The sequence below is a fragment of the Salvelinus sp. IW2-2015 genome, linkage group LG18, assembly GCF_002910315.2.
Source record: "Salvelinus sp. IW2-2015 linkage group LG18, ASM291031v2, whole genome shotgun sequence".
NCBI lineage: Eukaryota > Metazoa > Chordata > Actinopteri > Salmoniformes > Salmonidae > Salvelinus > Salvelinus sp. IW2-2015.
The window spans coordinates 22,916,589-22,932,036 of NC_036858.1; the positions used below are offsets into that span (position 1 = coordinate 22,916,589).

At 43.3% G+C, this 15,448-nt stretch overlaps 1 protein-coding gene across 1 annotated transcript in view; it reads right to left on the reverse strand.

The window, feature by feature from the left end:
• Positions 1-13,117, reverse strand: part of LOC111977695 (cadherin-23-like) — a 99,079-nt gene extending 85,962 nt beyond the window's left edge. The window contains 6 exon segments of the mRNA XM_024007244.3: positions 3,402-3,605; positions 3,842-3,967; positions 10,338-10,440; positions 11,252-11,359; positions 12,600-12,809; positions 12,990-13,117. Of these exon segments, the coding sequence (XP_023863012.2) occupies positions 3,402-3,605; positions 3,842-3,967; positions 10,338-10,440; positions 11,252-11,359; positions 12,600-12,809; positions 12,990-13,028 (790 nt within the window). The 5' untranslated portion in view covers positions 13,029-13,117.
• Between the last annotated feature and the right edge of the window lie 2,331 nt (positions 13,118-15,448).

Below are 15,448 nucleotides of genomic sequence, written 5' to 3' on the forward strand. Positions count from 1 at the left end.
AACCGTGAAGCACGGGGGTGGCAGCATCATGTTGTCTGGGTGCTTTGCTAAAGGAGGGGCTGGTGCACTTCACAAAATAGATGGCATCATGAGAAATAAGAATTATGTGGATATATTGAAGCAACATTTCTTTTTTTATTTTACCTTTATTTAACTATGCAAGTCACTTAAGAACAAATTCTTATTTTCAATGATGGCCTAGGAACAGTGGGTTAACTGTCTTGTTCAGGGGCAGAACGACAGATTTTTACCTTGTCAGCTCAGGGATTCAATCTTGCAACCTTCCAGATACTAGTCCAATGCTCTAACCACTATTTTATTTTATTTTATTTCACCTTTATTTAACCAGGTAGGCTAGTTGAGAACAAGTTCTCATTTGCAACTGCGACCTGGCAATGCTACTATGCTACCTGCCGCCCCACAACATCTCAAGACATCAGTCAGGAAGTTAAAGCTTGGTGGCAAATGGGTCTTCCAAATGGACAATGACCCAAAGCATACTTTCAAAGTTGTGGCAAAATGGCTTAAGGACAACAAAGTCAAGGTATTGGAGTGGCCATCACAAAGCCCTGACCTCAACCCTACAGAAAATGTGTGGGCAGAACTGAAAAACGGTGTGCGAGCAAGGAGGCCTACAAACCTGATTCAGTTACACCAGCTCTGTCAGGATGAATAGGCCAAAATTCACACAACTTATTGTGGGAAGTTTGTGGAATGCTACCCCAAACGTTTGACCCAAGTTAAACAATTTTAAAGGTAATGCTACCAAATACTAATTGAGTGTATGTAACCTTCTGATTCACTGGGAATGTGATGAAAGAAATAAAAGCTGAAATAAATAATTCTCTCTATTATTATTCTGACATTTCACATTCTTAAAATAAAGTGGTGATCCTAACTGACCTAAAACAGGGAATTTTTACTAGAATTAAATGTCAAGAATTGTGAAAAACTGATTTGATTTGGCTAAGGTGTATGTAAACATCTGACTTCAACTGTATTCTAGTCTGTGCTAGCAAAACTGTTCTGTAGAGTAGCATACGCTTCATCTGACCACTTCTGTATTGAGCGAGTCACTGCTACTTCCTGCTTTAGTTTTTGCTTGTAAGCAGGAATCAGGAGGATAGAATTTTGGTCAGATTTGCCAAATGGAGGGTGAAAGAGAGCTTTGTATGCGTCTCTGTGTGTGGAGTAAAGGTGGTCTAGGATTTTTTTCCCCTGGTTGCACATGTGACATGCTGGTAAAAATTTGGTAAAACTGATTTAAGTTTGCCTGCATTAAAATCTCCGGCCACTAGGAGCGCAACTTCTGGGTGAGCATCTTCTTGTTTGCTTATGGCCTTATAGAGTTGGTTGAGAGCGGTTTTAGTGCCAACTTCGTTTTGTGGTGGTAAATAGAAGGCTACGAATAATACAGATGAGAACTCTCCTGGTAGATAGTGTGGTCTACAGCTTATCATAAGGTACTCTACCTCAGGTGAGTAATACCTCGAGACTTCTTTAATATTAGACATCGCACACCAGCTGTTATTGACAAAAAGACACACACCCCCAAACCCTCATCTTACTCGAGGTAGCGGCTCTGTTCTGCCGGTGCATGGAAAATCCCGGTAGGTCTATGTATCTGTGATTTGGGATGATTAGTGTAATTTTTAAACTCAGCAAAAAAGAAAAGTCCCTTTTTCAGGACCAAGTCTTTCAAAGATCATTCATAAAAATCCCAAAAACTTCACAGATCTTCATTGTAACGGGTTTACACACTGTTTCCCATGCTTGTTCAATGAACCATAAACAATTAGTGAACATGCACCTATGGAACAGTCGGTAAGACACTAACAGCTTACAGACGGTAGGCAAATAAGGTCACAGTCATGAAAACTTAGGACACTAAAGAGGCCTTTCTACTGACTCTGAAAAACACCAAAAGAAAGATGCCCAGGGTCCCTGCTCATCTGTGTGAACGTGCCTTAGGCATGCTGCAAGGAAGCATGAGGACTGCAGATGTGGCCAGGGCAATAAATTGCAATGTCCGTACTGTGAGATGCCTAAGACAGCGCTACAGGGAGACAGGACGGACAGCCGATCTTCCTCGCAGTGGCAGACCATGTATAACAACACCTGTACAGGATCAGTACATCCGAACATCACACCTGCGTGACAAGTACAGGAAGGCAATAACAACTGTCCGAGTTACACCAGGAACGCACATTCTCTCCATCAGTGCTCAGACTGTCCGCAATAGGCTGAGAGAGGCTGGACTGAGGGCTTGTAGGCCTGTTGTAAGGCAGGTCCTCACCAGACATCACCGGCAACAACAAAGCGCTCTTCACTGACGAGTCGTTGTTTTGTCTCACCAGGGGTGATGGTCGGATTCACGTTTTTCGACGAAGGAATGAGCGTTACACCGAGGCCTGTACTCTGGAGCGGGATCAATTTGGAGGTGGAGGGTCCATCATGGTCTGGGGCGGTGTGTCACAGCATCATCGGACTGAGCTTGTTGTCATTGCAGGAAATCTCAATGCTGTGCGTTACAGGGAAGACATCCTTCTCCCTCATGTGGTACCCTTCCTGCAGGCTCATCCTGACATGACCCTCAGCATGACAATGCCACCAGCCATACTTCTCATTCTGTGCGTGGTTTCCTGCAAGACAAGAATGTCAGTGTTCTGCCATGGCCAGCGAAGAGCCCGATCTCAATCCCATTAAGCACGTCTGGGACCTGTTGGATTGGAGGGTGAGGGCTAGGGGCATTCCCCCCAGAAATGTCCGGTAACTTGCAGGTGCCTTGGTGGAAGAGTGGGGTAACATCTCACAGCAAGAACTGGCAAATCTGGTGCAGTCCATGAGGAGGAGATGCACTGCAGTACTTAATGCAGCTGGTGGCCCACACCAGATACCGACTCTTACTTTTGATTTACTTTTGACCCTCCCTTTGTTCAGGGACACATTATTCAATTTCTGTTAGTCACAAATCTGTGAACTTGTTCAGTTTATGTCTCTGTTGTTCAAACTTGTTATGTTCATACAAATATTTACACATGTTAAGTTTGCTGTAAATAAATGCAGTTGACAGTGAGTACATACACACGCATTAATGCATGCATAGAGTCACACAGACACACATACACACACACATGTTGTGTTCTTCTATCCTTGTGGGGACCTAAATGTATTTCCTTTTAAAATCGTATTTTCCCTAACCCCTAACCCTGAACCTAACCCTTACCATAACCTGTAACTCTAATCCATAATCCGTGGGAAATGTCCCCATGAGGGAGACATTTTCTTGTTTTGCTATCTTTGTTGGGACTTTGGAGGATTTTAGGTCCCCACAAGGATAGAAGAACCAACACAGCTCCACACACCACCATCCATCCACCCACCCATCAACACACACTCACCAGTGGGGCTGTTCTCAGGGAGGTGCACAGTGAGGCTGGGGGGGTTAAAGACAGGAGGGTTGTCGTTCTGGTCCATGATTGTCACAGTGAGGGGCACGCTGCTGTTGAGCCCTCCCACATCCTCCCCCACCAGGAGCAGCTCCACCCGCGGCTCCACAAACGCCTCGCGGTCCAACAGAGCCTTCTGTCGCACACGCACTATACCTGCAGGGTGGAACAGGGGAGAGGTACAGGCAGTGGGATAATTGGTGATGAAGTAAGCATTTCACTGTTAATCTGCACCTGTTGTCTACGAAGAATGTGACAAATAAAATGTGATTTGACTTGAAAATTATGATTAATGATATATGTGTGTGTGTGTGTGTGTGAGTGTGTGTGTGTGTGTGTGTGTGTGTGTGTGTGTGTGTGTGTGTGTGTGTGTGTGTGTGTGTGTGTCAGACCTGTATCAGAGTCCACAGTGAAGAGGTCCAGTCTTGTTCCCAGCAGACGGTACCTGACCACAGCGTTGGGCCCAATGTCTTTGTCCTCAGCCAACACTGGTCCATTCAACACTGACACAGCACTGCCTGAGAGAGGATGGAGGAATGGATAGGGGGAGAAAGGGTGATGTGTAGGATGGCAGATGGGGAGAGGAAAGTTAAATACAAGAGTTGAGGAGGGAAGGGCAAGAATGATTGATGAATGAAAGAGGAAAAGATTGAGATTGGAAGAGAGTGGGAAGAGAGAAAAGCATGAGTCATCGAAGCATAGACGAAAGCAGATATAAAGACAAGAAAAGCATAGGAGGTTTTGAGGGCCACGCAAGGGATAGAGGTAGCAGAGGAAATAAACATTGTCAATTGAAACACACAGACAGAGAGAGAGACAGACAGACATCCAGACAGACATCCAGTACCTTCAGAAAGTATTCACACCCCTTGACTTTGGACACATATTGTTATGTTACAAAGTGGGATTCAAATTGATTTAATTGTCATTTTTTGTCAACGTTCCACATACAATACTCTGTAATGTGAAAGAAAAATTCTACAATCTTTTTATTTATTAACCTCTACGAGATCGGTGTCCCGATCGTGCACTAATGTGATTAGCATGACGCTTTAAGTAACAAGAACATTTCCCAGGACATAGACATGTCTTATATGGGCCGAAAGCTTAAATTCTTGTTATTCTAACTGCACTGTACATTTTACAGTAGCTATTACAGTGAAAAAATACCATGCTATTGTTTGAGGAGAGAGCACAACAACAAAATACTTTTATCACAGCAACTGGTTTGATACATTCACCTCTGAAGCTAAATAATGTACTTACATTGAGTAATCTTGCTCTGATTTGTCATCCTGAGGGTCCCAGAGATAAAATGTAGCATAGTTTTGTTCAATTACAAATTCTCGTGACAGGTTTCTTCCCTTTCCAGCAACTGAGTTAGGAAGGAGGCCTGTATATTTGTAGTGACTGAGTGTATTGATAAACCATCCAAAGCGTAATTGATAAATTCACAAAGCTCAAAGGGATATTCAGTGTCTGCTTTTTTTATTGTCCCCCATCTACCAATAGGTACTCTTCTTTGCGAGGCATTAGAACACCTCCTTGGTCTTTGTGGTTGAATCTGTACTTGAAATTCACTTATCGATTGAGGGACCTTACAGATAATTGAAAGTGTGTGGTACAGATAGGGCTGTTGAAAAATGGAATCGTGAAATTTCGTCAGCCGGTGACTGTCAAGAAAATAACTGCCGGTTATTAACATTAACACATTTAGCATCTCCTGGCAGCCTACCATCCACTGATGCAGACCTTTGGAAAATCTACTTTAAAAAATATATAATAAATCCATGTAATATAGCCTACACTATCACAATAAATCCATTATTTATTTTAGACGGTCTAATGAAACATGAAATGAAGAAAATGTAGTCTATGTCAGAAGAACAGAATAGCATACTCTGAGTTAAATTAGGCCCTGATCTGGCTATGCCATATGGCTCTGGCCTACACTAGTTCATTTAGCAGACAAGATTTGCTTAGAATTCTCTGGCATTATTTTATATTATTTTATAGTATGAAGAATACAATTGAACATAGCTGAATAAAATAGATAAATGATTAGAGGGATTGCACACATGTTGAGTGGTTAACAAAGAAACAGGTACTCCTATATGCTTAATTTAGAGTTATTTATATAACTGTAGTTGTGATAAAAACGTTGGGCTATATGTTTAGATTTTTAATACATTCTAAGGCTGCATAACAATTCTTTTTTTTTTTAAGTTGCATGAAAGGCATGAGCTCTGCTATGTATTTTGCGCAGGCTGTAAACACTTAATCAGTCTCTCATTCACAATTTGACAAGCGCTTGATAATGCCTCGAATTTCTCGGTGGCATCCCCTTTGTGTGGCTGTAATGCCCCGTAAAAATCCATTCCTTTTGCGGCCAGCAGCTGTTGTGCCCTTGGGCTGAATTTGAATTCCCTTCTCCCGGCTGCATGCTCGAAACACCTCTCACTCACAAGGCTCTCAATCACTTGATCGGGTCTTTCTCACAGGCTACAAGTGAAGACGGAGTCCTAATCCAATTCAGAGACACATATTGAAGATATTGGAAGAACTGTCCACATTTACTTTTGTCAGCCAACAAGATGAGTAGGCCTAATGAACAGAAAAAGCACTAGCCTATGTAAAACTACTATCCCCCATAGTACAAAAGTTGACCTATTCTATTCTGTGTGAGAAATAAATATTTCAAATATAGTCTGGGACAGTTGTGGGATGTGTTAGATCCCAAATTAATAAAACCACTAGAATAAAAAAACGAACATTTTTAAGCAATGAGGCTGACGCAACAGATCAGATTCTTCACATTATAGGCTAATGACCATCAGCAGCATCAGACCTTGGAGAAACCTAATTACCATGACTAAATGGTCACGTGGAATTTGATTGCCGTCATGACTTGTGACCGCTGGTGTGGCGGTAATACGGTCACCGTAACAGCCCTAGGTACAGAGATGGGGTTGTCATTCAAGTCATGTTCACCACTATTATTGCACACGGAGTGAGTCCATGCAACAGTAACAATCACAAGGCCGCTGGGCCAGATGGAAGACCAGAGCACGTTATCATAGCATGCGCAGACTACCTGGTAAGAGTCTTCACAGACATTTTCAATCAATTTATCCTTATCCCAGTCTGTAATCCCAACATGTTTCAAGGTGACCACCATTGTCACTGTTCCCAAGAGCTCCAAGGTAACCTGCCTAAATGTCTATCGCCCTGTAGCACTCACATCTGTAATTATGAAGTGCTTTGAAGGGCTGTATAACACCAGAACAGATCCAAAGACGACACAATATCAGTTGCACTTCCCACTGCCCTCTCCCAACTGGACAAGAGGGGAAATAACTGCTTAGAATGCTGTTCATAGACTACAGCTCAGCGTTCAACAAAATAATCCCCTGTAAGATCATCACCAAGTTAGGGACCCTGCAACTGGATCCTGGACTTCATGATGGGCCAGCCCCAGGTGATGAGGGTTAGGCAACAACACCTCCTCCATGCTGACACTCAACACGGGGGCCCCTCAGGGGTGTGTGCATAGTTCCCTCCTGTACTCCCTGTTTACACATGACTGCATTCATCCACGACTCCAAAACTATCATCATGTTTGCTGACGACACAACGGTGGTAGACCTGATCACCAACGGTGATGAGTCAGCCTACAGTGAGGAGGTCAAATACTCAGCAGTGTGGTGCCAGAGCAACAACCTCTCCCTCAACGTCAGTAAGACCAAGGAGCTGATCGTGGACTATAGGAGAAAGAGGGGAGAGTTGCTGTTGCAGAGTGGGTCGAGAGCTTTATGTTCCTTGGCATCCACATCACTAAGGGCCTAACATGGTCCCCACACACCCACACAGTTGTGAAGAAAGCACGGCTGGTGCTTTTTCCCACTCAGGAGGCTGAAAAGATTTGGCAAGGGGCCCTCGGATAATCAAAAGGTTCTACAGCTGCACAATCGAGAGCATCTTCACAGGCTTCATCACCGCTTCATATGGCAAAGACACCGCCCTTGAGCGCAAAGCACTACAGAGTGTGGTGCGGACAGCCAAGTACATCACTGGGGTTGAGCTCCCTGCCATCCAGGACCTCTATACCAGGCGGTGTCAGAGGAAGGTCCGAAAAATTGGACCAGAAAACCAGTCAGTATCTGGTGTGACTACCATTTGCGACTTGCAGCGCGACACATTTCCTTTGCATAGAGTTAATCAGGCTGATTGTGGCCTGTGGAATGTTGTCCCACTCATTTTCAATGGCTGTGCGAAGTTGCTGGACATGGGTGGGAACTGCAACAAGTGGTCGTGCACAGCGATCCTGAGCATCCCGGACATGCTCAATGGGTGACATGTCTGGTGAGTGTGCAGGCCATGGAAGAACTGGGACATTTTCAGCTTCCAGTAATGCCCATACCATAACCCCACCTACACCATGGGGCACTCTGTTCACAAAATTGACATCAGCAGACTTCCTTGCCCACACAACGCCATACACGTTGTCTGCCATCTGCCCGGTACAGTTGAAACCGGGATTCATCTGTGAAGAGCACACTTCTCCCCTCATGCCAGTGGCCATTGAAGGTGAGCATTTGCCCACTGAAGATGGTTACGATGCCGAACTGCAGTCAGATCAAGACCCTGGTGAGGATGACGAGCACACAGATGAGTTTCCTTGAGATGGTATCTGACAGTTTGTGCAAAAATTATTTGGTTGTGGAAACCCACAGTTTCATCAGCTGTCTGGATGGCTGGTCTCAGACAATTCTGCAGGTGAAGAAGCCGGATGTGGAGGTCCTGTGCTGACATGGTTAAACGTGGTTTGCTGTTGTGAGGCCAGTTGGACGTACTGCCAAATTCTCTAAAACTACGTTGGAGGCGGCTTATGGTAGAGAAATTAACATTAAATTATCTGGCAACTCTGGTGGACATTCCTGTGGTCAGTATGCCAATTGCACGCTACTTCAAAACTTGAGAAATCTGTGGCATTTTAGAGTGGCCTCTTATTGTCCCCAGCACAAGGTGCACCTCTGTAATGATCATGCTGTTTAAAACTAGAACCGCTGGGCCTCGAGAGACCACCCTTCAAGCTAACGAGCAGTCATTCTGACTGCAACATTTTAAAAGTGTAATTAATATGTTTCAAAACATGCTCGAAAATCATGCTCGAATATCTGTTTGTGTTCTTGAGGTAACATTGGAATAAGATGTTTTATTTATTTAAAATAATAACATAGCATTTTCATTAGTTTGTTACTGTAGGCTATATAAAAATAAAACCAATTCAACTGTTCAGTAAATTGAATTTGTGGAATTATATATAAATATATATATACAGTACCAGTCAAAAGTTTGGACACACCAACTCATTCAAGGGTTTTTCTTTGTTTTACTGTTTTCTAAACTATGAAATAACACATATGGAATCATGTAGTAAAAAAAAAGTAAATCAAAAAAGTATTAAACAAATCAAAATATAATTTATATTTGAAATTCTTCAAAGTAGCCACCCTTTGCCTTGATGACAGCTTTGCATACTCTTGGCATTCTCTCAACCAACTTCATGGCATGCATTTGAATTAACAGGTGTGCCTTGTTAAAAATGTCTTTCCTTCTTAATGCGTTTGAGCCAATCAGTTGTGTTGTGACAAAGTAGGGGTGGTAGACAGAAGACAGCCCTATTTGGTAAAATACCAAGTCCATATTATGGCGAGAGCAGCTCAAATAAGCAAAGAGAAACGACAGTCCATAATTATTTTGAATCTAAAATATATTTAACACTTTTGTTTACTTAACCTTTCTTTAACTAGGCAACAAATTCTTATTTACAATGACAGCCTACCCCGATCAAACCTTAACCTGGATGACGCTGGGCCAATTGTGCACCGCAGTATGGGACTCCCTACCACGGCCGGTTGTGATATAGCCTGGAATCAAACCATGGTCTGTAGTGACACCTCTAGCACTGAGATGTAGTGCCTTAGACCGCTGTGCCACTCAGGAGCCCTACCTGATTCCATATATGTTATTTAATAGTTTTGATGTCCTCACCATTACTACTCAATGTAGAAAATAGTAAAAATAAAGAAAAACCCTTGAATGAGAGTAGGAGTGTCCAAACCTTTGACTGGTACTATATATATATATATATATATATATATATATATATATATATGTTTGTTTGTTTTATTCCCCAACCACAAAGAAATATAGTCAGCAAACACAGTCAAATGAGGGAAACAGTAACCTAAAATAATTTTATGCGTCAAGTGTGCTTGATAAATAGTGAAAATCAGCACAAATCAATAATGGCATTACAATAAATGTGTCGATATTACAACAGTCAAAAATAGTCAATTATTGTCTGCTCATGCTTACACGGTCTGCGTTTTCACGCAATGTCATCCGTTGGATTTCATTTAGCGGTTAGCCCTTGTCCTAGCAGTCGACACATCTTTGCCACTTTCCTTTGCTTGACACACTTCCCACAAAAACATTGCTTGCAGGTGACATAGGTGTCTTGGGTTCTGTTCTTTATGCACCTGGACACCTGGCACTGTCTCCTCCTCGGGAGCTGTGCACAATTTGACTAGCGCAAAGGCTCATGTGGAATCTTTGCTGCTGCCTTGACCCTTGTATGTCTCTCACGTACCCCGTATGCTAGACTCATGATGAAATCTCTCCTGTAAAAAAATCTAAAAACAAAATTCCACTTTGACATTATGGGGTAATGTTTTTAGATCAGTGACACAAAATCTCAGCCAGCCCTGTAGCTCTCCAGCAAGCTAGCCAGACAGTCAAGACAGTTCCCCCGCCAGCCAACAAAACGCACCGGGTGACAGATACAGAAAGAAAGTCAGAAAAACACATCAGTGAGGTTGGTACCTGAGGGGGAGTTCTCAGAGATCTCAGCCCGGTAGCTGGTCTGTGTGAATATGGGCCTGTTGTCATTATCATCCAGAACTGCGATCACCAGCATGTCTGAGTCCTAGAGAAAGGGATGGACGGAGGGAGAGAGTGATGGATTGGGGAGGGAGGGGTGAATGGGGTAGGATAGGATGGAGGGGCAGGGAACAAGGTGAGAAATGTTCTCAATAAAAAAGCAAATAGCTGTCATTCCATGCAATATTTGAGAGGCACATGTGTGCCATTGAATAATGCCATCTATGTAGAGCTGGGCAATATGGACAAAAATCCATATCACAATACTGGAAAATACAGAGGATCAACAACATTGCATTCAATCCACATTACTGGCCTGTATGATAAAGTGTAAAGAAGGAAGACTGTGTTAAAAATTCACTCCAAGTCATCCATTGTTTGCAGCAAGGCCGTTTAGCGACACTGCAAGACAACACGGCAAAGAAATACACTTTTTGACCTAAATTAAAAACGACAGGTTTGGGTCAAATCCAATACAACACAGCACTGAGTGAAACTCTTTGTATTTAAGTATTGTGGCGGCAGCATCATGTTATGGGTATGCTTGTCAACGGCAGGGCCTGGGAAGTTTGTCAGGGTCAAACTAAAACTGAAAAGAGCAAAGCCCAGGTAAAAAGTTGGAGGAAAACCCGCCTCAGTCTTCTGAGAACCTCACCCTGGGATAAGAGTTTATTTTTCAGCGGGACATTTCCACAAATGTTAATGCCAAAAACACACCAGAATGGCTTTCGAAGAGGTGTTGAGTGGTTCCTGAGTGGTCCAGTATCAGTCCTTATTTGAGACTTATTTGAGAGTGAGTGAGTGTGAGAGTGTGTGTGTGTGTGTGTGCGTGTGTGCGTGTGTGTGTGGAGCAGTACCCGGCGAGCGATGCGGGGATTCTCAGGGTTGTCTTTAACGGTGATGGTCAGTCTGTACTCCCCCACCCTTTCTCTGTCCAGAGGCCTGTTCACCTGCACCATCCCTGTCTGAAAGGGGGATAGAGAGACCATGGGGGGGGGGGTGATTGCGCACAAGATGGAGGATAGACCTGACTTATCAATTATACCATATCCTTCCCTTTTCAATGACTCTCTATAACCACGTTTCCATCCACAGTTTTTATGTGATTTTTTAAGTCATACCGTACATTTAAAAAAATCARGACAGCGGAGATGGAAAAAGGAAGTTTGGTACAATTTAATATATGGCGACAGATAATTTGTTTGTTCGACATGGTGGCATCTTTTTATGTCGGTAAAATTAAATATGCGAAAAATGCCGGTGGAAACGCCTTTATGCACAAGTATTAATATAATAACCACCAAATCGAAGTAAATTCTGAGAAATCATGCAGTTTATTAGGCTACAGATGAAATAAATTATGATGAACTTCACAGAGTGGTGAAAGTGCACGGTGATGCCCTTTACAATAAATATTGAGTCTTATTCTGGTGACATGATGATTGATGCTTGACTGACATTTGACAAATCAACATATTCTCGCTCTTTTCCATAATAATCTCATCATGTAGACTAGTCAACCCACACAGCCTACCTGCACTGTATCTGCGAGCTGTTGGCTAGAGCGCACGTGCCAAGACCAGAGTAGGCACATTTGCTATTTAATTCAACAGTTTTTGCGACAAAACTATTGTTCTTTTTTTTATCCTTTATTTAAGTAGGCAAATCAGTTAAGAACAAATTATTATTTAAAATGACGGCCTAGGAACAGTGGGTTAACTGCCTTGTTCAGGGGCTGAACGACAGACTTTTAACTTGTCAGCTCGGGGATTTTATCTAGCAACCTTTTGGTTACTGGCCCAACGCTCTAACCACTAGGTTACCTGCCACCCCAAAATATGATGGAAACACATCAAACTTTCTATTTTTATTTGGCACATGAAAACTTAAGTGAAAAATAACATTTTGTGTGCACTATGTTATCACACGCTGATTTTTATCCGCAACATTTCCGCTTGGTGGAAACCACTGGTGGGAAAATTTGCATATTTTCTTGATGGGGATTTTAGAATATTCGTATGAAAATCTGTCACCAATTGGATGGAAACCTAGCTCCTGACTTTTTATCAATTTATTTTGTCTACATTTTCAGAACAAGCCCTTCTTCTCACTTCTCTATCCTTTCTGCCCCTTTTACTCCCTCCCTCCCTCTTCCTTCCTCCCTCTCTCTCTCTCTGTCTCTCTCTCTCTCTCTCTCTCTCTCACAGTGTCATTGATGTAGAAAGCTCCATCGTGGTTTCCGGCAGTGATGTTGTAGGTGAGCAGGGCGTTGCGTCCACTGTCCATATCACGTGCTTGGACCGTTGTCACCAAGGTGTGGATGGACGCCCCCTCTCTCACACTGGTGTTGTGGGGCAGGTTCAACAGCATGGGGTCGTTGTCATTGATGTCCAGCACTTGGACACCCACCACCACCTGGGAGATGGAGAGGACACAGGAAAGTGTCACACTTGGTCTTAGTGTGTATGTGTTTGTGTGTGGACGCACACATGTGTTGTGTTCATATAAGTGTCTGAGCATGTCAGCAGGAAGCACCACAGGATCAGTGCATGTCTGTGTGTGTGTGTGTTTCTGTGAACATGTGTATGAACATACCATGCTACTGCGTGGTGGGTTACCAAGGTCTTTGGCCATGACAGTGATGTTGTAGAAGGGTGTGGTCTCTCTGTCCAGCTCCACATCTCTCCTCACACGCAGCTCTCCCTCCACTGGAGAAACTACAAACTCATCTAACAGAGAGAGAGAAAGAGAGAGCAAGAGCAAGAGAGGGGAAGCATGATTAGTTTGTTACTAGCCTTATACTGTAAACACACACACACACACACACGGAGCGGACACACACACACACAACACACACACACACACACACACACACACACACACACACACACACACACACACACACACACACACACACACACACACACACACACACACACACACACGGATAGTAAATCACCCGCATATATACCCACCCTCCCCACAAAGACACACACACACACACACACACACACACACACACAACACACACACACACACACACACACACACACACACACACACACACACACAACACACACACACACACACACACACACACACACCAACACACACACACACGTACACACACACAGAAAACACTACTACACGTCTGGGGGTCTCCGGCAGTGATGCTGTACTCCACTTTGCCGTTGAGTCCAGAGTCCTGGTCGATGGCCTTGAGGGTCCAGACCCGGGGCCCCGGCTGGCCCTCTGTTATCTCAAAGGGCCCCTCATAGGGCTTGGTGAAGGTGGGGGTCACATCGTTCACATCCAGGACATTCACCAACACCTGGAAAAGACCGGTGGAAACAACCTGAATAGAGATCTTTATGGTCTATAACAGTGGTTCCCGAACTGTGGGGGTCGGCAGGGGGGGAGCGGGGGTCCATATACAGTTGAAGTCGGAAGTTTACATACACCTTAGCCAAATACATTCAAACTCACTTTTTTCACAARTCCTGACATTTAATCCTAGTAAAAATCCCTGTCTTAGGTCTGTTAGGATCACCCCTTTATTTTAAGATTGTGTAATATCAGAATAATAGCATAGAGAATGATTTAATTCAGCTTTTATTTCTTTCATCACATTTTGTAGGCCTCATTGCTCACACACGCTTTCTCAGTTCTGCCCACAAATCTTCTATAGGATTGAAGTCAGGGCTTTGTGATGGCCACTCCAATACCTTGACTTTGTTGTCCTTAAGCAATTTTGCCACCACTTTGGAAGTATGCTTGAGGTCATTGTCAATTTGGAAGACCCACTTGCAACCAAGATTTAACTTCCTGACTGATGTCTTGAGATGTTGCTTCAATACATCCACATAATTTTCCTCCCCCATTATAACATCTATTTTGTGAAGTGCACCAGTCCCTCCTGCAGCAAAGTGCCCCCACAACATGATGCTGCCACCCCCATGCTTCACGGTTGGGATGGTGTTCTTCAGCTTGCAAGCCTCCCCCTTTTTCCTCCAAACATAACCATTATGGCCAAACAGTTCTATTTTTGTTTCATCAGACCAGAGCACATTTTCCCAAAAAGTARGATCTTTGTCCCCATGTGCAGTTGCAAACCGTAGTCTGGCTTTTTTATGGCGGTTTTGGAGCAGTGGCTTCTTCCTTGCTGAGCGGCCTTTCAGGTTACTTCGATATAGGACTCGTTTTACTGTGGAATTAGATACTTTTGTACCTGTTTCCTCCAGCATCTTCACAAGGTCCTTGCTGTTGTTCTAGGAATGATTTTGCACTTTTCAAATCAAATCAAATTTTATTTGTCACATACACATGGTTAGCAGATGTTAATGCGAGTGTAGCGAAATGCTTGTGCTTCTAGTTCCGACAATGCAGTAATAACCAACAAGTAATCTAACCTAACAATTCCACAACTACTACCTTATACACACAAGTGTAAAGGGATAAAGAATATGTACATAAATATATATGAATGAGTGATGGTACAGAACGGCATAGGCAAGATGCAGTAGATGCTAGAGAGTCAGTATATACATATGAGATGAGTAATGTGGTATGTAAACATAAATGGCATAGTTTAAAGTGGCTAGTGATACATGTATTACATAAAGAGCAAGTGCAGTAGATGATATAGAGTACAGTATTACATATACATATGAGATGAGTAATGTAGGGTATGTAAACATATTATTAAGTGGCATTGTTTAATGGCTAGTGGTACATTTTTACATAATTTCCATACAATTCCCATTATTAAAGTGGCTGGAGTTGAGCAGTATGTTGGCAGCGCCGCTAAATGTTAGTGGTGCTGTTTAACAGTCTGATGCCTTGAGATAGAAGCTGTTTTTCAGTCTCTCGGTCCCTGCTTTGATGCACCTGTACTGACCTCGCCTTCTGGATGATAGCGGGTGAACAGCAGTGCTTGGTGGTTGTTGTCCTTGATGATCTTTATGCCTCCTGTGACATCGGTGGTGTAGGTGTCCTGGGGGCAGGTAGTTTGCCCCTGACGATGCGTTGTGCAGACCTCACTACCCTCTGAGAGC